Source organism: Haliaeetus leucocephalus, unplaced genomic scaffold (genome assembly GCF_000737465.1).
Source record: "Haliaeetus leucocephalus isolate CR32 unplaced genomic scaffold, Haliaeetus_leucocephalus-4.0 Scaffold915, whole genome shotgun sequence".
Taxonomy (NCBI): Eukaryota; Metazoa; Chordata; class Aves; order Accipitriformes; family Accipitridae; genus Haliaeetus; species Haliaeetus leucocephalus.
Genome location: NW_010973351.1, coordinates 4,662,830 through 4,689,393, shown reverse-complemented (window position 1 = coordinate 4,689,393; position 26,564 = coordinate 4,662,830). Strand labels below are relative to the sequence as shown.

The 26,564-nt window shown below is 37.0% G+C and overlaps 1 protein-coding gene across 1 annotated transcript in view; it reads right to left on the bottom strand.

Moving 5' to 3' along the window:
• TMEM245 (transmembrane protein 245) overlaps positions 1-26,564 on the bottom strand; it is an 80,453-nt gene that overhangs the window by 35,260 nt on the left and 18,629 nt on the right. Inside the window, exons 6-12 of the mRNA XM_010583579.1 lie at positions 21,271-21,440; positions 16,364-16,387; positions 9,795-9,899; positions 8,432-8,514; positions 6,171-6,261; positions 5,269-5,367; positions 1,877-2,008 (exon numbers count right to left, since the gene is read on the bottom strand). Coding sequence (XP_010581881.1) covers positions 1,877-2,008; positions 5,269-5,367; positions 6,171-6,261; positions 8,432-8,514; positions 9,795-9,899; positions 16,364-16,387; positions 21,271-21,440 — 704 coding nt within the window. The remainder of the gene's footprint in view (positions 1-1,876; positions 2,009-5,268; positions 5,368-6,170; positions 6,262-8,431; positions 8,515-9,794; positions 9,900-16,363; positions 16,388-21,270; positions 21,441-26,564) is intronic.

Sequence of the window (26,564 nt, the reverse complement as noted above, 5' to 3'; positions counted from 1 at the left end):
CAAAATAAGAAAGGAACCCCCAAAACCAATACTCCTCAAAAGCACCCACTTAATTTAAAATATTGATCCTTCCCAATTCAGTATGCCATTCTAATAACTCATGGTTCCTCTTCAAAATACCAAGAGAAAGATTTTCATGCTCTGATAAAAACATAAATCCCAAATACAGTAAGCTTCCATTGTATCCTAGGGTAGGTAAGCAACTTGCTTAGAAACACCAAACTTAAGTCAAAACTATTCTTATTTTCATCATCTCCCAAGTTTTAATGACCTAAACAAGCACAGAAATCAGACTTTCATCAATTTTCATTTGAAATATCAGTGAGTAATGTTTATGCAATGCATTGTGGATGAGCAAGCCAGCAAAGAAAATGCTGCCCGGTAAGGATATGAAATCAGGATTTAGAGCTATATACTGTGCTGACTGGTTTACAGTCTGTCATTAAGGACGTGAGCGTATGGAGAAAAAGGACAGGTGTTTCCCAACAGCTGATGAGTAATGAGTTCATGGAAATAAACAGGAAAGCAAGTCAACTGCTGGCACTTTTTTCCCCTGAACTTCTAAACCAGATTTTAGAAGTAAAGCAAAGCATGCTAGCTAGATATAAATTTTAATATTAATGTATTTCAGTCTTCAATATTTATTCTCTTTACACTATTTCCTGCATTATTCTAGCCTATTTAGATTACTGAAGCACACTTATCATCATGGTTTCTGAGCACTGTGCAGCAATGCTGTAAATGACATTGCTAGCACCTATCGTGTAGTTTCTCCTCCTTCTCTCCCTCTTGCCTAGAGGGAAACTCCATATTGATTTTAAATGATGATGTGTTGTGCATTTTTATAACTCTGCCTCAAGCATGCACGGTCAACTTTCAGAAAGTATTAAGCAAATTTCACTGTTAACTGCAAAAAGGTTCACTGCAATAAAAAGTTTCTCTCAACTTTTTCTTGACTCACATCTTCTGTGATAGAAACTGTAACCATTTAAGCAGCAGTTGAAGGAGTACAGAAAAAGCACACAGGCCCACCAGTTAAACCAAGAACTGCCTCCAGGCAAATACTAGCTTTAATTGTATCCACACTTTAATTGTATCCACAGAAACATTATATTGCGAGTTAGGCCTAAATAGTATTCTTCCAAAATGGATAAATAGTAATCTGAAGATACTTCTCATTTATAACAGCTCAAGTCAAAGATGAACTATATCAGGGATTGACTCTGTATAAAAGATGTTAAGTCTGAAATGCTTAATAGAGAAATGTAGTTGCTTCAGTTTGGATTGCTTTCAATGCTTTTTCTTTTTCTCCTCATGAGGTGAAAGGTCCAGTGCATTAATTGAGGAATTCATACAGTGTAAAATATTAATTTCACTCTCCACAGAACTTTCATAAAAGAAGAGAGAAATAAGCTGCTTTCAACCCAATGAATAACAATTTGAGGGAAAAAAAGTAAGACTACAAAAAAATATTTTGTTTTCACAACCTCTTGGTCAACAGTTTCCTCAATTATAGCCTAGACAAATTGGTCTCTTTTTAAAAAAGACAAAACTACATAATATAAAGCATTTAAAACCAACTTGCAGGTGACACAGGTAATCCTACAGTAACAATCTCCCTCAGGAAGAAGTCTGGGAAGCTAGCATTAATGAAGATGCCGAAATCAGGAGGGCTTCTTCATCATAACCACTTCTGTTTGTAGTGTGGTTATATCTTAAGTAGGCTTACAATAATTGCTTAGGTAATTAATTGTAAGTAACACTGTTTCCATAATTTTCCATGTACTTGAATCCATAACCTTAGTGGTAGTCCTAGGAGGAATTCTTATCAGTTAAAAATGAGACCAATTTGGTAATAAGGGCAAAAAATACATACCGAAAGAAATGTTTCAATGTTATCATGAACAAATGATGCGACATCTTGCCAGTCCAGAATATCACCAAGCCAGCTGTTTTGACGGTTTATGTGCCATTTGTGCCCTTTGTGTCTTCCAGAGTGTGTTACATTCTTAAAGAGAGACACAGACGTAAAGAAAACAGACATTTGAATAACGTGCAGATATGAGAAAGCCAAAGACTAACATTTTCTTAATGAGGAACAGAGCCAACATGCATCTAAATACTTAGACCTGCTTTAACTGGCATCCTCAAAAAATACCTGGAAGTACTCTGTACACTGGAAAAATTAAAAACTGACAGAAAAATCATAGTTAATTATCCCATGTAATGACAGTTCAGTATATTGTACTGATTCACCTCAGTTGAACATTAGCTTTACAGCTTCACTGATACAATGGTATCCATCTTGCTTTTTATGAAAGCACACAAGAAAGAAGGAATATTTTAGTTACTGCCTACATAATTTACTGTTTGCAACATACAACTTCTCCCAGGTACAACCCACAAATGAAAATACAAGCAGAAACCAAAACAAGTAGTTTTCTCACAGCCAGCGTCTACTTCTGCACTGGCAATGTTCAGTCATGCAAAAGCTAAAAGCTGAACTAGAAACATGGAGGATTTCTTCTGACTACACAGCTTTGTAACTGCAACACAGCGAGACAACAGGAAATGGCCATAACCACAACAGCTAATTCCTTAAGTGGCTTCACCCTAATTATGAAGTTGCCTATTGTCCAGCTGAATCACACCTGATTACTGTCTGGCATGAGACTATTTGACTCAGTCTGGGACTGCGACAACTGTTTCAGAGAAGGATGCCAAAATTCCACTGCAAGCAAGTCCGAGCAAACCCGTTGACTACAACAGACCTCATCCTAATCTTTAATAGCAAAAGACTTCTCAATTTCTCAAACTCCGATGTTTATGTTAAGTGTCCCACTACTTCTCTTAGAATTTTCCAAAAACTTTTAACCTTACCAGCCTGCATTCAAAATGACAGTATCTTTTTTGGCATACATGGCAAGTAGTATTCCAAGTGTAGCCCCTGCACTGATTTATCTAGGAGCATTACATTTTCTGCTTATTACCAATTCTCCCTAGATGCATTGTTACACTTTACAATGCACAATTAGCAACATTCACTAACAATCCACAGCGACACAGAAATCTTTTTTCTGAGCTGGCTGTTTATTTAGAGCAGAAACATGAGTGGTCAAAAATCTCCCTCCAATAGGCCTTCTGTATTTGCAAACTGTATCAAGAACTGATTTTCTGTTCATCTAGTTCTTTTTTCAAAGACAGCTCTCACCATTAACTAGCAGAATCTGGCATCATTTGCAAATTTTGTAACATGGTTATTCATACACATCAAGTTAATTGTTATTTAGCAACCATACTGTTGTAGCACCTAAGGCCTCAGGTGTTGATAAATAAGGGATTCGAAGAAATTGTCAACTGGTTCCTCTTCAACAAATTCACTAGATCTTAGAAACAAAACAAATCCCCACACCTGAATGGACTAGGAAGAGGAGATTCTTGCCCTTGAAAAAGACACCTTGATTGCAGCGTTATGCCATCATCTTCCAAGTGGTTTAATATTCTGCCACTATTTTACTTCATTGAGTACATAGACACAATGATGACTGATCTATCACAACATCTTTAGAACCTTTTAAAATACACACCATTTGCTACCTACTGATCTTCTCAGAAAGTAGCAGTTAATGCTTGAACCTACATTTCGTCAGCAACTTCCTCAACTCTACAGCTTTCATGAAAGAGTTATCACCTGAGCCTGGGTTCTTCAGGTACCTACAGATTGCTTGAAAGCTGTATTGAGTTAAGAGATGGTACACATGTCCTCCATGCTGCACTATCATCTAGTTTACCAGTTTTCAGATATACTAAAAGGACTACACAAGGCTACTGTAATATTACAGAAGAAAATAGCCAGGTGGAAAGCACTCAGATGAGACATCTACATGGAGATGGAGTGTGACAGAAGGGGCAAGATTAGAAATAGACTCTGGAGGAGTTACCTGCAGCCCGCAGATAACCAGCTGCAGCCCAGCATGCCAATGGTAACATAGGGTGTCTAGTATGTAAACAGCAGTCAGGGGAACAGACTTCAAGATTGTAGACAGCAACCACCATTGTGTTCCTGAAGCTCTTTCTGCCATTTTGATTGCTAGGGAAGCTGTTTCTTACCCTACCAGAAGAGCATCTACATGAAAGAAGCCTCATCGTGTTCCCTCAAATAACAGTGGCAGGAAAGAAATCACATAATGCAAAGAACACAGACATAACCTGTGCTGCATACTGCAGCAACAAAAATATTCCTCCTGCACATGTAGTGACACAGAGCTCTACTGAACCATACAGTCCTGACACACAGCCTGTATTAGTAAAAGCAACACGTTTATCACCATAACTGTATCAAAAGTGGCACATTTCTTGGTCAAGCGTTTAACACTGAACACTCCCAAGTGCTTAAGTCCAGCCAAAATCTATTTTAGATACAGCTTTAATTTCTCCTCAGTGGTCCCATATTCCTCAACAGCATCATGTTATCTCTCCACATGCTCTTCTACAGCATTACCTTGTCAGAAGGAGAAACTGATGCTTTCCCCATCTATTTTGACTACTATACTGAAACTCTTAAACTTATTTTAATACAGAGATCTTGGAACTTTAGAGGTATTTTAAAAACAACTGTATAAAGAAAGTGTTCGTATACTATAATAGCAATTATTTAAATATACAGAAGTATTTCAGGGGTATGACTTCTGGATTTTGATATTTCCATTGCTCCACAGCTAATGAATTGCTTTTTCCTTTAAAAGGCAAACAGCATCAGCAGCATGAAAAACATTTAACTCTTATGAACTTTTCAAGGTTCAGTGTGCAGAACCCATTATAGGAAGGCTAGTACAGTTGGCAAAAATGCATCATAAGAAACTTAGGGAAAGGACAATTTCTTTCACAAAATTTCAAAATTAATTAAAGTTACACAAATCATGCAGAATACCAGTTTGCTTTTCCTAACCCCTCAAGACCACAAAAATTCAACAGAAAGCTGTAAACTATGAAATACTAAATATAAAAAGTGAGCAAAGTGTGAATTAAATGGCATACATAACAACACACATAACTACTTGAGTGAAGGACATAGCTCTGGCTGTACTCAACCTGTGACTGTAGAATGATCTTATACACTTGAAATTTTTACCAATTTTTCATTATTATGACCCTTACTGAGCATTCCAACTTTTTGCCAATCTCTTTCTCAGAAATGCATACTTAGCATAATTATCTCAAAGCACTAAGCAATAGTTTATATAAATAAAATTTAAACAAGTTACCCACCTTCACAAACCAAGAATGATAAAGCCTGTCCCAGAGCTCTAGCACTTGTTTTTCAATCACAGCGGTGTTATTCACTTTTTCTCCTAAAATCTTATGGAGCTAAAACATACAGAAATCTGTTATTATACAGGACAGAATAAAGCTGGCATCTACTGACAAACTCCAAGATAGATGAATCACATAAGATTGTCAGTAAATGCATGGCTCAAACCCAAATGATTAGAAATGCCGAGTATCAGTATGGAATACGCACTTCAGACAACATAGTTCACAACATGAAGATTTTGTCTGTAAAAAAACCAACATTCTGCTGCACTAAGCTGAGGACTTCTTTCTGCACTGAAAAACCAATGCCGTCTCTAAAATGCTTAATCCAAAATCCTTGATCATCTTGAGAGTAAATGTTTCAAATAATTTGAGATGTGTGCTAGATATCCAAATGTATAAATAAGAATCTTGGCAAATTCTCCTGAAGAAACTTAATTTCAATAAATGAATTGTAATTAAAAAAAAAATAAATAAAAATCCAACCTACCACACCCAGCCCACATAAAATCAGAGTACTGGTGGGGAAAAAATAAAGTCTACATTGCCTACATCTGGACAGATAAAGCCAGATGAAAAAAATTACTCATCTTTATTTGATGCATTTTCACCAGCAATCTCATTAAAATGACGACAGATTTTTCAGCTCTTAAAAATAAATATTCCTCTGAGCAGAAAAGACTACTGAAGTCGCTCCCACCCCGCTTTCAACTCACAGAGCGGAAAGAACAGATCTGTCAACAAAATGGTTAACCACACAGAAAAGAATCACTGACAAAAATATTTTTATTTCTTTTTACTTTTGTGATATACAACAAATGAAAACATTAAAAAAAGGTGGGAGAGCTCACTCTTACCTTATGTGTAATCCATTCTCGGCCATATTGGTACACATTATTAGCTGCTGAATTGAGTGCCTTCTGAATAACCTGGGCTTCTGGCAGCCAGCTAGTTGTTTTTAAAGAAGGAAAACAAAGTTAACTGCTACCTATTTTACTCATTTCATTACACCCAAAACACATTACAAATTAACATTATGGAACAACAACAAACAGTTAAGGTTAAATACATATAAACTTAATACAACTAGAATATTTCCTTCTACATATCAAGGAACAGACTTTCTCATAAGCAAAGCACAATTAAATCTAGGGCACATCATTGCATTTGGAATTCTCCAAGGTTCCTGAAACCTTAGTTAAATTGGTATCTCAACTTTTTCAAAAGAGATCTGCTCTTCAATCTGTATGCGTGCTATTCACACTACATTCTTAGAAATTTTCCTAGTGTTCTAGTTTTTTGAAAATACTACATGAAGCAGTCTCATCTAGCTGCAAAGACAACATTCTGAATTATGAGCTGAATGTAAACTGTTAACGTAGTTTCCCTTTAAAAGTGACCAGATGAAGCAACAGGTTTGGGCACCAGTTATTTCTAAGTCCCCACTAAACTATCTGCTCAGGAATTTCTTCAGGGATTCGTGTCGCCTTCAAGCTATGGACCTACAGAGTTGCCAGCAATTCAACACTTGTGAATACAGGGCACACATTCTCTGCTTTGACTTTCTTTCTACATCTTGATTCAATGGCACATGTTGGAGCCCTTCCAAAACAAGAAAATATTCAGGAAATAAAACTGCTGCATTTGTTCACCTGACTGAAGATCAACATGGAAGTTTTTCTGTCTGTATAACCCTTCAAAAATGTTCTGCAGTGGAATTCCAAGACATTTCAGTCACTCACCTCTAAACATAATGTGAGCATCAAGCTCTGAAAGCTGGTGAAGCTTGATGGATTTGGCAAGAGGTATACTTACTCCTAATGAATTAAAAGATAGTGTTTTGGATGCTTCAAATTTGGATGCAAACACTGGAAGTAAAATTTTTAGCTAAAATTCTGCTAATTACTCAACTAGTACTCCAGTACTTTTATTATGTGAATAAGCTTCTGACAGTCAAATTTCCATTTTCATTAGTCCTACTTATTTCCATCTTATAACAAAATGGAAAGGCCAAACAACACAAGAGAAGCCATGAAGGAATACACAAACACATTTTAAAGTGCTTTCTGTTCTCTTGATTGTGATTACTTAGGTATTGCTAAAGCATGTATTACTATAACATTTATTAACGATATCATTTTAGTTCCATTTTTGAAAATTTCTCTCACTCTTATAATACCGCACGCACTTTATTTCAATCCTGTTAAACCATCATCACTTTTGTTTAAAAATTGCCCTTGAAAGAAGTCAACCATTCTTGTCCAGGAGACAATTCTTTTTTTCCTCATAAGTGCCTGGACTCACCTTTACTCAATGTCTGTTTAGCTGAAGCAGAATGAAAGCAAACTGGAACATCCTCCCCTCAAAATCATACTCTTCAGTCTTACCTATTCCCCCTCTGCCATTCATGCAACCACTTCTTTGCTCACCAGTTTGCCCTTGTTTTTCTCTATATGCATTTCTCTCAAAATCTTCTCTCTCCCTTAATATTTGCGTTTGGTGTTTGCTTTAATCATTACATAGACTGTATCTTACAAATTTCCCACTGCGTACACAATACACTTCTGATCTTAATAGGAACAGCCCTTCCCAACTGATTCATACCACAACTCTCCCCATCCACCATTGTTTCTACCCTCAAACTCTTCTTCAGTTCACTCCGAAAACATTTTCATCAACTCCTATTCTCTCAAAGGCATTCTGCAGCCAGCTCTCCATGTTGAAAAAAATAATTTAGCTCTCATCTCACAACCTTCTACAGAGAGCATTCTTTGCCATTACTTTTCTTTTGCAGGTAAAAGGGAAAAGAATATTGACCTCTTTATTCTCTGCACTATACAAGTTTTCTCTCCAAAACTGTAACTAGAGAAGTTTATACAGCTGTCCCTCTCCACCAATGTCCAATCAGTCCTCAAATGAGATACCAGATTGACAGTCCTCCAGAGTAATGCATAAATACTACTGCTACCTGAGAGTTTAGCTTTTACATCTGCCTGCAACAGTCACTCCCATTTCTGTTCACCTATGGGTTTTTTTTTTAAATTAAAAACTATGCATAAGAGCACCTGGAAGCTTGTTCATCCACCCTATACTATTCGCTTAACTTCAGCATTCTTACTTTGCCCATTCTGGGTGACTGGCTACTGTCTCATTGATCAAGCTGCTTGTGACTTGAATCATGTGAACACTCTCCTGATGTACCTAAATTAAATATAGAGAGAGGAAATGTTATGCAATGCAAACTAGAACTCTTCCTATATATGACAGAGAGGCTTTTTTTGTTGGGGTGAGGGGGTGGCTGGGTGACCAGTTTGTAAATTTAAAGAATAATTCTTCCAACGCAAACAACCCATTATGAAGAACAAAAGTGCCATTAACTCAAAAAAGCAGTCCATACAATAATCATCAGTCTGTTCTGACAATTTTGGTCACACACTGTGTGAGTGGTAATAGCAAATGGAAATTTAAACCTTATCTCACCAGCGGAAAAAATTTTAACAATACAGCAGTGCTGTCAAGGGAAGTACTAAAATACAAACCACAGTTTCAGATACACCTTTTTAAGCCACGGATCAAAGTGTAAAAATTAATGAATGCTCAGCTCTAACATGACCAACCATGCTATGACGTGCCGCACCAAATTAATTCTTCAATAAGACTGATAAAAGACACCTTTTATAAATACCTTAATGTTCCTTTTACGAATATAAGGAAGCTTTAGGCATGAATGTTTGCACAACTTTTAAAGCTTTGAATTTTAAGTACTCAATATTATATAAGCCTACATTTTAGAAAAAGGAGATTGACATCAGAATCCATCGATTTTTGTTCCGTAACTGTATTCAAGTCAAACATTCAATCTCTATTGACTGTTTCAAGTATGAACACAGCTCCATTAAAAAAAAAAAAAAAAAAAAAAGAAAAGAAAAATAGTACATGAGTGACCTCTTCTGGTGAGCAAAAAAACCCCCAACCACAAACCAAAAATTAATTTCAGAGAACATCTGATCATGAATCCTAGCACATTTAAACTCAGAACAGGATACCATGAGGTTATTACAGGCAATTACACAAACAAATTGACAAATACACCTTAAGCATTTTGCAAATATGTTTCTCATGCAAGGTAAATTAAAAAGAAAAAATTCTAAGTGGCTCTGCTGTTGACAAGAAAAGTGTTAACAGGATGAAAACCAAATCTGTTCCTGTAATATATAAGCCAGTAATTCTTTTACTAGAATAAATTTCGTATTTCCAAATGTCTATATATTCGTTTTCTCATATGTAAATAAACATATAAATGCAATATATAGATTATTATAAATTAGAAGTCTTGGAATGGTAACAAGTTCAACTACAGAGCATTTAGTTGCTTAATTTTTCAGAAAATTCTTTAAGCTACACAATTTTCCATAAATATCAGCAAGTTTCATTCAGCATTTAAAATGAGCTCTATGATTACATTCCTTAGCACACTGTACCTTTGCAGTAAGGAGCAGGGCTAGCAGAAGGGTTCCTATCACTAGCAAAAATATTATGAAAATGCTGATTATTTTATCTAGCATTTTCTCCAACCACACGATCATCTGTACAGACAAAAGAAAAAAAAAATCACAGCATATAAATCAATCTTTAATGAAAGCAATGCTATATACTATATGACAGTATTGTTAGCTTTATTTACAATCACAGTGCAAAAATCAGGCTCTAATCAAACAGCATTTATGCCCAAGCTTGGAGATGAACAATTAACAAGCGATGTTAGCATGATTAAGGTCATGGTATGACATGTGATTTTGCAAACAACATTGACACATTACCACAAGACACAGCAAGCTCTCTGCAAAGCAAGCAGTAATTCAATGTTTACTTACTAAACCTAAAGAAGCTAGCATTCATGTCGGCTATGAACCTAGAAATTTGTCTTTGTTTCTTGTCCTCCAGCAACTTGGAATCTTACAGATGCTATCTGCACAGGACTTGGAAGCTATCAAGGTATACTGTAAAGTACAACCACGACTTTCAAACTTCAATAGCTAGTAACCATCTAAATGACAAATGAGGTGTTTCTGCAAGTAACCAAATTTTTTCAAGCTGCTCATCACCTTCTGAACTGACTGGGCCTGGAGGTTTTCTACATTATTGAACATCAGGCCAATTATTCAGCACTGACTATTTCTATCCACTTCCAATCTCGAAAGGATGCTCAGCATTAAATATGCATCAGCTAAACCTACTGATACAGGAAACAGGCATGTATGTTGTTCTGTCAGTTTATGGAAAGGCCCATTCTATATATGTCCACAAACAAATAGTGATACCAATTAGGATTAGAGAAATTCTGATAATGTCACTCCAAACAGTAAAACTGCTCAGCCCTGTGACTATGCAGAGTGCTCTAGAACAGTGCAAGCTGAGCTTCGTCTCATACACAAGTTGACTGTTTACATAAAAAAAACTGTGAAAGCCAATGCAAGTAGGACCAAATACATTTTTCTAGCTTCTATGGTTCAAATACCAAGGCTATTTCTACTCCATCTGGCATTACTGCAGGAAAAAGCAGCAGCAGAAGGCCAGCTGTAAAATTTGTGCTTTAAGAAAACTGAGGTCAAAGCCAATATGCAGTAAATGAAAGTATTTCCAAGTGAGTACAAGTTATATATTCAGTGACTGGGCCAGTAACTTTTTAGTTAGAGATCTTACAAAACTACTAATATGCCTGCTGATGGTTTACATTAGTTCTTTCTTCGTTATTTAACCTATCCCTACACGTGAAACTGGGCCTGGAACAACTAAGTTCTACAGACTGCTGTGTGATGACTGAATTGGTTAACGCTGAAGTTATAACTCCTATTTGAAAAAAAGTAAGGATTTTTTTGGGTGCTTATCCTGTAGCATCTGAGCAGCTCATGTACATTAAGCAATCATTTTTAAACTTCCAAGTTCTTTTACAACCAGCTTCTTGTTTGATCTATATTAACGGAAGGATTGTATTCAGCGTTTTAGGACTGTTGTTCAAAATGATGAAGAAAAGTGGAAGAAAGCAGAATCCTTTTAAAAGAAACAAGGTGTTGAGCCAGCAAGTTTTTGTAACAAAATCTGCACAATACTATGACCTGCAGAAAGGAATTCAGAGAACCTGAAGGAATCTGCAAAATCTTTTGTCTTAGATATTTTTAACATTTTTCAGCACTGCTGAAATATTTCAGACATCAGAAATGCCTTGCCAAGTGCTAGAGGGAGGTTACCTGCCTGCCTGCAGCTTTCTGAAAAATTCTGAGTAGCCTCTACCCGGGGCTGTTGCCTCTTTGGAAATATGACTGAAAACGAGATTTGCTGTGCTCTTCCAAGCCTCACATACATCTATGGATTATGCAAGAGAAGCAAGAAATAAAAGTCCCTGTTTTAAAGGTCAGAAATAAAAAATATCACTGAAAAACGCTGGATGGCCAGGGGATGGAAATTTTATAGCATGGGCTTCAAAATAAAGCTATTAAAAATTAAAGCTGCCCTTGTTATTTCTTAGTTAAAGTTCAAACTAATTGCTATTTAATTTCTAACTTAGAGATAAAGGAAATCCGCTAGCTAGTCTTATATATAGCACCTTAATCAGACTCACTGAATCCAAGAAATTGGAGGTACTGTCCGAGATTTTTAAAAATGCTAGCCTCAATGACTACGTGAGTGGTATCCAGTAGATGAAATCTCAGCGCAGCTGAAGCTGGACACTTTAGATGTTTCACCATGCCAGCAACTACTGGAAGAGCAAGCTCCAAAAGATCAGGATGAGGACTCTCTCTGAACTGGAACGTGACGAACAGGGGATCTTTTCTTGACACTCCTTACTGTGGGTTAGAGTATGCCTACACTGCCATTGAGGTGCGTCTGCGGCACTTGTAAAGCCTGAATTACCCTTAATCTAGTTAGTAAAGTAATGGCAGCACTGGTGTTGTACCAGTACAGGCAGCAGCCTCAGCCATGCAAGCCCACCTTGTGTTTATTTACTTGGGCAGGTAGCCCAAACAAGCTAGATGAAAGCCAGCTCTGGTATGCCTACAGGTACTGCAATTATATCTCTCACCACAGTCTTAAGGAGATCCAAGTTACACAACTGGTACACAGACACATCACAGGAGAAGACTGAATTGGATTGAGTATTGTAGAAGTAAAAGCAGATGCACAGCATTCACATAGGGCTATATTTACTCCTTCTTCTTTAATTTGCTTGCTATTAAACCTTCCTTCTTTTCTCTACATTTACCCACAATACCTCCTTAGGAAGCACTCACCTTTGCACACTCATGCTAGATAACGCATAGGTGCTATGTTACTGCAGGTAAACTAGACTGTTAAATCCCTGTGTGCTTGTACTTACCACTGCATCAGGTCCAGACTTCGTTCTTACCCCAACAACCCCTTACTCCCTTCACAACCTTCCTGTAAACCACTGGCATGCACGCAAAGACAAACATATATTGACTAAACACTAGTCATTAGCCAGAGATCATGAAGTTTTAAATTCAGTTCTAAGCTTCTAATTTAAAGTTAGTCAACAGCAGGAAGCTGATGCTGCCACAACATACAAAATTACGCAACAAAAGGAAAGCCAGGCTCCTAAGCTACAGAAGGTCACACTTTCAAACCCAAACTGAAATGGTACTGATTTGTGATAGACTGTCCACAAAAAACTATCCTTAATTGTCACAGTTTTGAAGGGAAAGGTATCAATTTTTTAAACTTTTTTTTTTAATTAAGCTCCCTGTAAAAAAAAGTTTTTAAGATGAGATGCATTCTGTTAAAATGCTTCTCAATAATTTGCAAGTACTCCCTGCTTTCAACTTTTGGGTGAGGATACAAACCACATTACACCCAGCTGTAGTAGAACTACAGTTCATGCTTAACATTTGGGAATCCTACTATCTAGACAGGTTCTCCATATTATGCAGTATAATACATCATCCATGAATTCATATTTTCATGTTTCACACTGCATAGCTATCAGAACACTAGTTTTTCTAGTATGTTTTATTTACTGCATTGCCCACAGAGTGAAGCATGCCTGGACATCTACTTCTTTTTCAATTAAATCTACATAAAATTACCAAAAGGATTTTTTTTTTTCTTTAAACAGCTTCACTATCTATCATGATTTCTTCCATGACATTTCTTAGACTTGTTGACATTTCCCTTTCATTCAGTTAATATCTGAGGCTATCATTTCATTAATATCATCTGATAAGAATAAGGGGAAGCCTGTAATCAGGAGACATCTCAGGGTTATGTTGAAATGAGGCAGATGAGAAGTTAGAAAAGACAGAGAATGGGCTATATGAGGTCTCAAGTCTACTTACACCAGTGTCCCACCAACACCAACTGCAGAATTTAGCAATTCTTTCTAAAGTCTCCTGCCATAGACAACGTTATAAAGAACAAATCATGCTAGCCCAACTGAACCTATTCTGTATTTTGGGCTATATACTATGTTAAACTATGTGATTATATACTATTCTTGTTTGCCCCCCCCCCAAAAAAAAAAGTTTCAAGCAGCCCTGACACGCTCTCAGAACAGGAAGACAAAAATAAGGTTTATCACTAGCAGCCATAATCAACCATCATTTCAAACTCTGCCATCTCTAGGTGGTATATTTTTAGTTTCTTGGTGGATTATTAGAAATTTATCTTGGTGTTCTCACAAGTACTTCCCTTCAAAGACAGGCAAAAAAGAGAAAGGTGCAAAGGAAGCAACCTTTTAACTGCATCCAGTGTTCTATATTACAAATCTCCTCCTTTGCCTCTGGTAGAGTATGATTTTTTGTTTTTAAATGTAGTTATTAAAAACAAACAAACAAAAAAAACCCCAACACAACAAAACAAACCCACAAGAATCTGATACAGTTTGCACAGTATTTTTTTGCCTTTTTTTTTTTCATCTTGATTATATTATTACAGCTTGCTCTTGCACAGGAGTCAGCACTGCATGTAACACTACAGGACTTTCAGGATCTCTTCCTATGAAACTATAAAGTAAAACAGTATTTTTCAAAAATAGCTCCAAGGAACTAAAAAAAAACCAAAACCAAAACCCTCTGTTAAACTATATCCATAGGGTTTTGCCCAATAGTGCAAATCTCTGAACTAAAAATAAAATCCAGACATTTTAGAGTTCAAGGCAATTACAGTTAAATTATTTTTGCAACCTATCAATATTAAGGAAAAAATTGATCCACATACATGAATTTTCAAGCAAGCAAATGACAAACTCAGAGCCAGAAAAAAAGTAGTTGAGACTAGACTTTCACCTATGGCTCACTGAACTCAGCTCTTCACCTTAAGTGTGCTAACAAACCAATACCTAATCAAAAAATTTTTTATGAAGGGTTATGCTTGCACATATTTACTACTTATAAGTCACTCAAATAACACAAACATTTCAAGGTCAAGAAATAAAAACGTAATTTTAAAACATCCAAAGTATGTTCGAGGGCAAAAGTACATTCAAAAATTCCCCTCTTAGTGGACAATTATAACTGAATCATAAAGCAAGCAACCCTACCCCCTTGTTCAGAAACACAGAAAGCCCCCCATCATATGACCCTGAATTCACTGATTAAATACTGAAGATCAAACTTTCTAACTTCACTATAGCTGCTCAGCCTGGACTACTACTACACGCAGCATTATTCCCCATCTACCACCCACAGCAGATACCAGCTGTGCAGCCCCATTTCATTGTTTACAAGAACCTTTTAGAGAGTTGTGCCAGTGCCCCCGTGGCCTCCATGCTCTACTCTGTTCTGCTTGTTTTCCACAGCATCCAGAACGATAGTATTTTAGGTGTCTTTCACAACATGCAAGGCAGACCTATGGTTTCTACTGTAATAGCTACTGAATGGAAAGGATGGGTTGTTGTTTATAAAACCATAGTAACCATTCTGATTCTCCCACTAATACTGAAGTGGTACGTGAGGATAAAAGTTGCTGCTGGAAGCATAACCCATTTCCAGATATAGTATTTGATTTTTTCCTATTTCACTTAATTACTTGGTTTTCATAGATTTTATCACATACTAGATTTTCACCTTTAAAACTCGGAGGTCCTGCAGAAGTACACATGCTACAGGCATCCCTCTCCAGCTCTGTGCTTGTCTGAAGCAATGACACTGCCAAAGTCCCAGGGAGATACCACTGCACTGAGGAGTTGTCCAGATTTCAGTCACACAAGGCAAAACACGGACTGAAACAGTTTTAACTTCTTGAGATAACAGTTCCCCAAAGAACAATAGTTAACCCTAGTTGACTAAGATGAACCAAGGGAACTGAGGAGTACATTTCTTATAAAACACATCACACACTTTTAAAAGCCACACATATACATGCAAAATGAGTATTTTAGCTATACCAACTGCTTTAATTATATTTTGTAGATTTTTTTACTAGCCCTCACTTCCCTTAAGACTGTTGCTAGATTCAGCAGTTCTGAGATCGTGAGTATTCTCATTCCTCTCCTGCTGCACCAAATACCACTGAGTATACAGGCCAGTTTGACACTTCCAAAGTAAAAGATTAACAGCACTGACTGAAGCCAGTCAATGCGCTGTTTGCAAGCGCTTACATTCATAGCTTTACAACTGTGCTTCGCCCTTACCACTCCCATGTTAATTCAGTTAACTAATGCTTTCTCTGAGCAGAGAACAGCTCTCCAGTCCGGGAGAGAACTGGTGGTGTTATGCATACAAGTGGGGACCAGGTAGAGATCAACTGTTCTTAAATAAAAGTGCCACTAAATCAAACTACCCTCGAAAGGCTAATGCAATATTCTGCTGTACAAAACATTTAACTATGTGCATTCATTTTAGTAGAAGACAAGAGATCAGGTAGAATTATATGACCTTCAGTAGCTTATATTAAGAGCTGGAAAAAAAACACTTGGGAGAGAAAACTAAGAAGCAAGGCATGTTAAGGAGTGTTCATGCTGCAAAAAAACCCCCAGCAAACCTCCCCAAAACCACAGAATCCATTAGTTGGAATCACAATTTTTCTGTTTGTTTACCTTCTTATTAAGCCAGTGCCACAGCTTGTCAGTGGCAGGGGGAAATGGAAGAAAAGGGAAAAAAGACAAGAACACAGTGGAAAATTATTGAAAAATGCAGTAACAGAGAAGGAAAAAAAGCAACAAAAGGCAGGCAAAGTCATCCACAGAATGAAAATGAAATTGTTCCAGACACAAAGGTAAATTGCAATAGGAAGAAAAGATCATAACAACTTCTAATGCAAGAATCTAGATTTTACTATTAACGTGCACTTTTTGAAACAAAGAGGGATATAGCAAATAAGAACAACTTTAATGATATTAACAGAGCTATCAGCATAATCTGGGCAATTCCAGTTTAATTATACTGAGAGCTAACATCTCAGATTTTAGGGCAGGACTTCTAAAAGTACTCTGAGAAGGGCACTTTACTGAAACACCAAAACTTAACATGAGATTCTTGTTTATTGCATTAATACTCCCATTCAGGCAGTTTCCTATGTATTTCAAAACACTCCTGTTATGTCAACTACTGTTAAACAAATTTTGTATCTTTTTTTAGTACCACATTCATATTAAAACAGTCACATTCAATGGCACATCAAATACGTAACTAAATCTGATACACACACAACAGCAAATTGTAGATCAAATAAATGTATGGATTTCATATCATTTCATTGGCTGTGCAGAAGGTTCTTTGCACTTCTCAACAGTCAATTTCTCCTTTTGTACTACAGTTATTTTTCCTTACTAATTCTCAACACTGCTCAAGTACACCCATTTCAGGACCCAGTTTATGTAGGTCTATACTCTTAATTCTAGCTATTAGTAATCAGCAGCATAATCACAACAGTGAAAAGCTTTAACGTTAAGATTCATCTAGAGTTTAAGTAGGTGAAGTTTGTTTCTCCCTGAAAACAAGATCATTGAATGCTCAATAAATCCAGTGTTTTCACCAGTTGCCAGAAATTATATTAGCTCCCAATGAAAACAAAATGTAAGACTACTTCAAATTAAAAAAAATCTCAGAATGTTAATTAAGTTACATCAGAAGCAAGAAGCAGATTTACAAAGAAACATGAACATCACGAAACATGAAAATAAAATACGTCACAAAGCACCCACTTTTACTACTCATGGAAAGAATCACAGCAATGGAAAGCAATGACAAAACTTCAAAAGCCTCAAACTGACACCGTAGAATTTATTTCTATTTTACCTCTTCACCTATGGAATAATTTATCAGTGAAAAAAGGTAGTTGTTTACTGATTCAACAACATACTTCTGCCTTTAACTTTACTTCTGCATATTAAAACCCACTATACATTAGGTTCCTTTTGGAAAAAACGTAGATCTCTGACTGTATTTCTCCACTTTGCAACTCAATACAACAAAAGCTAGAGCTCTATTGTTAGCCGGAAATTTTAGCAGAACGTGAAAGGAAGTCTTTGGTATTTTTCTCTAATTTCAGCCTCCTGGAAATAACATTCTATGTCAAAAATAACAATCATTTTTTTATAAATGTTTAAGACAATATCTGGGGGGCTCTACCTGCCTACTATCTTACCAATAGTGATGTTCCAGTGGCTCTACAAACGTAATCAATCCACATTTAAAAACAGACTACAGCTTATTTCTAATCTTCAAGTAATCCACAATTAATAAGGCAACAGCCACTTTTCCAGTATTTTACTGGAAAACTATTTATGCAAGATCTTACATGTCTATGGAAATATTTCCTACAATAATATATGGACTGGTAGAGGTTCTGCCCATTTCCTGTGCTTGCTTTAACTATGTGCTGAACTTGGTACCAGAAGAGCCAAACCTTGACTTTACCCAACATCCAAACAATCTATTACAGGCCTCCATACATAAAATTCTAGGACATTATCCTGAGAAAAAGCATGTAATAACTCCATGATTCACAGAAAGCATGCATGCAAAGTACTAGCACATTCTAACTAATAAGTCTAGTGCATGCAGTTGAGCAACTGCCTGTGCTGAACTCCCTCACAAACTCTAACCAAAATAAAATTAGTCACCATATTAAAAGACAACAGTTTTCTTAAAAAAAAAAAAAAAAAAAAAAATTATCAGTGAAGCAAATTACTAGTTCTTGACTGCTGGTAAGAACATGCATGATACCATACCTATTAAGTTTTAAGATGACTTGATGGATGACAACAGAAACCTCCCTAATATTCCCTCCAGGAAGTCTCTCATATCTGAACTGCTCTATACGTTGGCTCCATGGGGCAAATGCACAACTAGGGACTAAAGAATACAGTAGGATCATCTTATTTCCATAGTCCATATTTAAAGCAGGCCTGCACATACAGGCACAGCTTGACCTACTGTTTATGAAGAAAATGAAATGCAATGACCTACTTTCTTTCCTCTTAATCAGAACTTCTCTTCAGTTCAAATTTGTCTGCATTTCCAGGATAACAAGAGGTTGATGAGCAGTGGGAAAGTAGAAGAGCAGTTCTTTTCTTACTGCTTTTATTTAAGAAACAGACATAATCAGTAAAGCTCAAAGATTTGCATGCATGAGCAGTACTCTCTCATAATTTCTCACAATAGGTTATTTTCCAGACCATCTACACTAGCCTCCTAAACTCTGTTTGGGAGAAAAAGACATGCCACTCGTCTTCCTCATCCTCACTACCTTTTATTCAAAACTGGAACTATTTCCTAATCAGGCATAGCACTTTAGAAAGACCAAGTAGTACCACTAGATATTTGTGTGAAACAGACCTTGTCAATGGCTTCTTGTACCTACCTAAGAGCCCCAATACATCCTGATGCTGAGATTCAGCCTCCAAATAATTCAGCATACAAAACCCAAAACCAAACCAAACCAACCAAACAAAAACCACTAAGCAGCTTCAGCTCCCAGGAAAAGAAAGTACAAATAAAACATTAAAAAAGTAAACATCTCATTGCAAAGGAAATGATCCTTCAATCTTGGTTTCTCACATACACACAGAAAAGGTATGCTGTAACAATTCACTCTGGGAGTTTCTATTTTGTGTTTGCATATTTTTACTTCCTCTTCAACAGTGCCTACTGAAGCCAAAATGTTTGGTAATCCAACTTAAATGCAGCTCATCCATCCTTTCTAAAAAAACTTGCAAGGATGTCAACTTCATTCCTCTCCTTTCCCTGTCTCCACAAAAAATACAATTGCCGATATCCCATGGCATTGCTTCCCAAGTTCTCAGAGATGCATCCATGATCCTACAATGCACAGAATAAGCACATCCAGTAGAACTTCAAAGATATGAAAGCATTAGTGTGATAAGCATTGGAAGACCACATATAATTCCAGCCACCCATGATAAAGCCAGGTGAACTGTAATTAGAATAGCCACAAACAAGGACAACAGAATCATGCAGAGTATCAAATGTCCTTCTTATAATGGCTAGAAGAGCTTGAATTGCTTTAATACGCTCAGCACAGACTCAGAAGGAATATGACTGCCATCTAAAAAATGGTGGGGAGAGAGGAGATGGAGAAATGAGTTGCGCCAACACTGTTCTTTTGCTTAGACAAGAACAACATGTATATAAACTGACCTTCAACACATTTAAGCTGAAGAGTGGGAAGTTCTGCTGCACATTACGACAAAAGCCCTACCTTCTTTAAGGAGAAAAGACTTAGTGGAATTAGGAAGGATACTATATCATATAGTTATGCAATACAAGGATACTAATCTTGGCAACTCATGAAATACAATACATACGATATTGTGTCTAGAGAGTCTTCTTACTTACAAAACAAAAGCTTTTAATGAAAAGCTTTGTATAATGTAAGCTTTTATGCTAAGACGTTAATACTTTCCACTACCTTTGGAAAACCCCTTTATCTTGTTCATAATTGTATTCTGAAAGGCTTTTCCTTTTTCAGATTCTTCCTCAATGAATCCTGTGAAACCGTTACTTATTTCCTACAGCCATTTTAATGCTTTTGTTGACCTTTTGACATCCATTTACCCATTAGATCTGGCTTAAGCTCTTCCTTTTCCTGTAGGAATTCAGAGCTATAAACTGCAGACAGATCTGTCAAGGTACAGATGCCCCGACAAGTGTACTTACAGGGTTCAGCTCTTCAGTTATAGAAACTCTGAGGTAACGGCTTTTTCTGAAGCAGAGAATACTTCAACAACACAGTTACAGAAAGCACATTCTTACACACTGGCATAGATTATTTTGTTTGTAATAGCTATCAGGTTAAGTCAAAACTTACAATTCTGAATGGAGGAGCCTTGATAAATTTTATGGAGCTTTCCAACTCTGCAATTTGCAATGCAAATGCGGGCACATTTTGAGTGGGGGAGAAGGGAGGGGGGCACAGAAGCCTTATTCTATGGCACTTCCCAAATACCTTATCTCACATATTTCTTCTCTAACAGAGGGAAGCCTCCCTTATGTACCACCACGCCACTGTGTTCAACAACTATACTTCTACACAGTATAAACGAATGTGTTCAAACTAGCTCAGGCCCTACTTAGAAAGTAAAACAGGTTGCTTTTTAAATTAAGTTTTCTCAACAGAAGTAGGAATGTCTCAACCTTCAGACTAAAGCTCATTAATTTAAAAATCTTTGTAATCGGGTGACTGAATCACGAGAAGTTTGCCTTACTCAGAGAAGGAATCTTCTGAAGCTAACTCAACATTTAAAAAGTGACTTCTATCAAGCTTTGCATGTAATCGTTTAACGAAGTTTAAATGTGTACTTAAGTGTGAATAGTGACAGAAGAGACATGGTTTAAAATACACCATAAAACAGATACAGTTTTACGTGAGAGACATGTCCATTAGTGACAGACATTTATTTTAGAATTAAAGCATTTCAGCATACAGCGAACAGAGAATAAAACAAACTTTCAGGTTTCTTAAGGAAATAAGTAGGAATACCTTACTGTCAAGCTTTAGCATGACTCTTCCGAGCCCTCTGATGGGCCTGGGAGCAAGAGCTTCCTGACGTTCCTTCACAAAATTTTCAACAAGTTGCCACCAACTTTTGCAATGGTTTGCCACGAAGTTCAAAACTCCAAAATGAACCACGAGTTTTTTAAGTGCCCAAACTGTAACCACAAGAAGGAAATCAAGTGTTAAAGACTTCAGAGGAACACCACAAGACTACACATCTATTCCATTCTGAAAGACCTACGAAAAAGAAAGGAAAAAAGATCCTTGAGTTTTATTTCCCATTAGAAACTCCTTTCAGAACTTTCAAGTGGTTTTAGTACTAATCTCCTCATCTGCTCTACAGCCACGCTCATATGGAATTTAGATGGCAGCAGAAGAAAGGTGCCTGCGTACTGCTCAATTATGCAGCTAACAGACTTGAGCAAGGCCTGGGATAAGCAGGTGCCATTCCACGATTCCAGTACAGTGGATTTATCACATCTTCACACACACACGCTCCAGACAACTACACATAAAATACTACATTCGGAACTTAACAGCATGTTACACATAAAAGAAAATTTTCAGCCTCAATTCTTTGGTTTTAGGCCTTCAATACCATTAAAGCTGTATCTTTCCTTTAAGGACTGACAGCGGATCATGCATAATTTCACAGTAAAGAAGTGTTCATTTAAACCTTCAACTGAAATATAACTACTGATTAATTTTGCTTTTAAACATCAAAACCACTATTTTCAGATCAGCTTTTTATCTTGGCTTGAAGATGACCACACAAAGCTTCACAAAAATCCATACTGATCTTCAAAAACAGACAACAGAAGAACTATTTACAACTTTTTTTCCCCCCAAAAGCAGCATTTTTGCTACCACAAACAGCTTTTCTTTAACACTCCTAACATATATCCACTGTAAAATAAAGAGCTTCTTAACAACACTAGAAATGTCTAGCATTACAGTTACAGAACTAAAACCTCACGTCCATTTACTTGCCATGAAATAAAGCCCAGAGACTTTTGCATAAGGCTTATTGTTCCAATCCTGCAATGCCACTGCTCTCCCTCACTGAGTATACATGCAAAACTTGTGAATCATCACAATCAGGAACGTAAAAGCAAAAAAGCATGATACATATGAAACCTTCCTTTGAAACTAACGGACCCTTAATAGTCATGAAATATTTGCCATATGCCTTTTTTATTCAACAAAATGTTACACCACTCAAATTTCCTATCTTATCACTGAAAAAAAGAAAAGCGACTTATCTTCCAAAGCTACTAGCAAATTTAACATCAGAACAGAGGAGTTAATTAATTCATGCTATAAACAAAGATTTGTATTACAGCTGACTTTACTGGAGTATTGATGCAAACATACCGGTCACAAAAACATCATTACAAGATACATCAACTTAAAGGATCATAATTATTATATGTAGCATAACAGACCAGAAGATCTCGCAACCCAGTCCTGCCATGAACTACTGATACACAAATCTCTAAACAAAACTATACTGCATCCCCATACTGAAAACCATGGTTCTAAAGGAAAACAAAACAAAACTATTAGCAACAAAAACACATAATTCTAATTTCTCCCCAATTTTTTTAAACCAGAATTCAGTAACAGTGAACGTCACAAGTAGATCAAAAACTAGTCAGTGTTAAAAATTCTACTTACACAGTAAAATAACCTTCTGTGAAAACACTAGCAGCACTCCTCTAATTATATCATATTCCTCTAATTATATCGTATTTCTAGCAACATTTGATACTGAATTCCCTATCATTACATTCGTGTGTACTTTTAATAAAGCTTTTTTTTATTATGAAGGATATTCTCCAAACTAGATTCATTACTTACTGCCATACATCAACACCACAATAATTGCCTCGTCCTCAAAAATTCACATCATGCTTCTACTTGGAGATGTATAAAATGACATATATAGCTGAAAAGGTTAACTTTTAATATCCACAGGGCACTTCTCAAAGTTCCAGAAGAGCCTATTGTCTGTAAGCGACTCGTGTAATAGTTTACATTCTTGTTCAGGGAAACCTCAACTCAACAATTTGCTGACATTTGGTTTACTTACTCTCTGGCACCACCATGTGGCAAACATGGGATTTATTCTCTTGAAGAAATAGAACGATCTCCTAATCTTTCTACTAAAGATCATGTGGCAAACATATACAAAAAGGGAGAAAATACAGTGCGAATGCCAGCACCTAACTTGCAGCTTCAAGTTTTGTATGATGAAATGCAACTCATGGTCAATACACAAACTGCTGCTCAGCAAAACATTGCAAGTTTGCATTTTACAAGGTGAACAACATACCTGAAATGGCATTTTAACCTTCTGCTATTATTTAAAAATAACTGTTTAAATATTATCTTCTAAAATAACTGAGTATGCACTCATTGCAAAGGTGATGCCAGGAGGTGCTGCAGTCAATCACATGGCTGTAATTGTATTAGGTTAAGAAGAGGCAAGAGAGAAAAAGCTAAAGGAAGGCTGTTATTAGAAAGATGTGAGCAGGAGAAAGGCTGCATAATAAGAAATTCCAAACATCTCCAGGAAGCAGAAAGCGACCTGAAGACAAAAATAGAACTAAAAAAAAAAAAAAAGCAACAGAACAAGTAAGGAAGTAAATGAAAGATCTTAAAAAAGACAATAACAGGATTCCCAAGCTCACATCACTGAACAAAATGCTACAAGTGTTCCACAAGCTGGCTTATTGCTTAGCTTTCGAATTCAAAAATCATTTTTTCATCCTTTCATTTTACTGTATAATCACGGTATAGTTTTTCCACCCTCTACATTAAACAATTTTAAAAGAGCATCGCATTCCACCAAAGTACAAACGCATTCAAGGAAAAATGTTAATGCTACCAACAAACTTCTCATAATCTAAATGCTTCTTCATCTAAGTCCTGTCTACCACTATAAGGAACTCTGGTGAAGTTAACACCTTCCTACTTAAGGTTTTAGGGGTGGGGGTTTTTATTTGGTTTTTTTGTTGTTTGTTTGGGTTTTTTTAACACACCAGAAGCATTCACCTTAAGGTCTCAGAAGTGCTTAAAGTTGCAAGAAAACTTGCTTTGTAAGTCTTCCTATTTTCCACTACTAAATATTTTTAATACCATCTCGCTTTTAACAATCCAGGTTCATTGACCTTCTGACACTTAACGTGATCCACTGTTCTAAATTTGGCTCTGTTCATCATTATACTGCCTTTTCATAATATTTTTGTGGTGATCTAGTTATATTCAGTTATATGCCCAGAAAAAGTACTTAATGGCCCCGTGTTGCTGCTAAGGCAACAGGTCACAAATATTCTCAAAATTTATTTCTATTTTGGCATGAGTTTATTGTTCAGGTAGTTAATTTAGACCTAGTCACTGGCAGCAGGAGTATTCATCCATTTCAGCTATAGATGTGCACTTTAATCCAGATTTGTCTGGCTCAAGCTTAAAACCAGTCGTCTGCCTAACTGCAAAACTATTGCACCCATTTTTCCTCCCACCCGAGTAGGTGTTTCTAAACAAGTGGTTAAGTCATTCCTTTACTTTTACCTTCAATAAGTTAAGCCATATAAGCTCTGCTTCTTGTAAGTGTAAAATTTATTTTCTAATCCCTTCATCATTTTTATGATGCATTTATGAGCTACATCCAACCTGCCATCACCATTTCCCATGATGCCCCCACACCAGAAGTGGGCAGTTTCTTCCACAGCAACTACACTAGGATGAAAAAAAAATCAAACCCGTCTCCTTTTACCCTGTATTCAGCCACTTATACGAATAACAGCTGCATTACCCTTTAGCTGCTGCTACAGCATCACAGCCAAACATGCAGCTGTTCCTTTTGCTGTGCCTCTCAGCGTTCAGAGCCCCTCGAACCCGTAGACATGGCCCCACAGTCATGACTTCCAAATGCACAACTGGACAGTTTGTAAAGGCTTTGCATATTGGGTGTAAATGGCAAGGTTTTGGTAGCAGGGTGGCCGCTGGGGTGGCCTCCATAGGGAAAGACCACGGGCTGCCCTGTGCCAGACACAGTCAGTTCCAGCTGGCTCCACAGCAGACCCACCACAGGCCAAAGCTGACCCCTTAAGGCATGGGGGTGGTACCTCTGTGAAAATATACTGAAGAAAGGGCAGAAAACACTAGAGAGGGAGAAGAGGAGGGAACACCGAGAGAACAAGTGAACAGAAAGGAAGATGGAACGGAGGGATGAACAGAGGGAATAAAAATGCCAGGGGAGAAGTGGTGCTCCATGGTGGAGCAGGAGTACCATTCAGGGCGACCACAGCCCGTGGAGAACCCACACCAGAGCAGTTACACCTCTTGACAGGACTGTGGCCTAGGGACGAGGAGATGCCTGAGCCGGTACCTCCCCAAAGGGACTGCTGCTCATGGATGAGCCCATGCTGGAAAAGAGGAAAAGAGCGAGTGGCTCTGTGGGTACTTGGCCACTAGCTGGGGCCAATCCACCACACTTGGTAAAAGGGAAAATAGCTACCTTTAAGTGTTAGATACATGGAAAAATGCTGACAATTTGCATTTTAACTGAAGTTCAAGGAAAACCCAAGCAAATTAGGAAACTCACTTTGCTTACGGGAGGGGAACGGGAGAAAATGCCTTCAGATTCTTAGTAGTTCATGCATTTTTCCAGACTTCCCATCTTCCCTATTCACCCCCCAAAAGAGTATTGGAAAAAGTGGCATTCAGTTTTCAAATAACCTCTTTAGATAGCTAGCATAACTACTCCATTCTTGCTTGATATACAAGAGAACAGATGCATGTAAATGTGAAGTAACAAAGCTAATTAACCTCAGAGCTAAAATTAGAATCAAATTTATCTTGCGACTTGTCCACAGAGCTTAGCAACCCATTTTTAATGGGAGTTAAAAGCTAGCATGAGCTGTACTTCAGTACTGAATAACAGCTAAAATATTCTCTATCTATAGGTGCAAAAACGTGAAAGACAAGACATCAAGAGGAAGACAAACAAAGTACTCTAAACCAAAAGTATTCTTACAATGAAAGGTATGGCACTAAACTATTCCAGGTAACTACAATAGTCAACAGGCAAAGCAATTTTACAGAGTTGTCCACTACATGATAACAGACAGTGCACATCAATCTGCCGATCTGAAGCCACAATACATCACAAACATTATTACGTTATCGATGTTCTTAAGAAAAAAATCTTGAAAAAACTCATACAAGCCTGCAAGCCTTTCCTTCTATTTTATTTAACACAAAGCCTAAGGCTA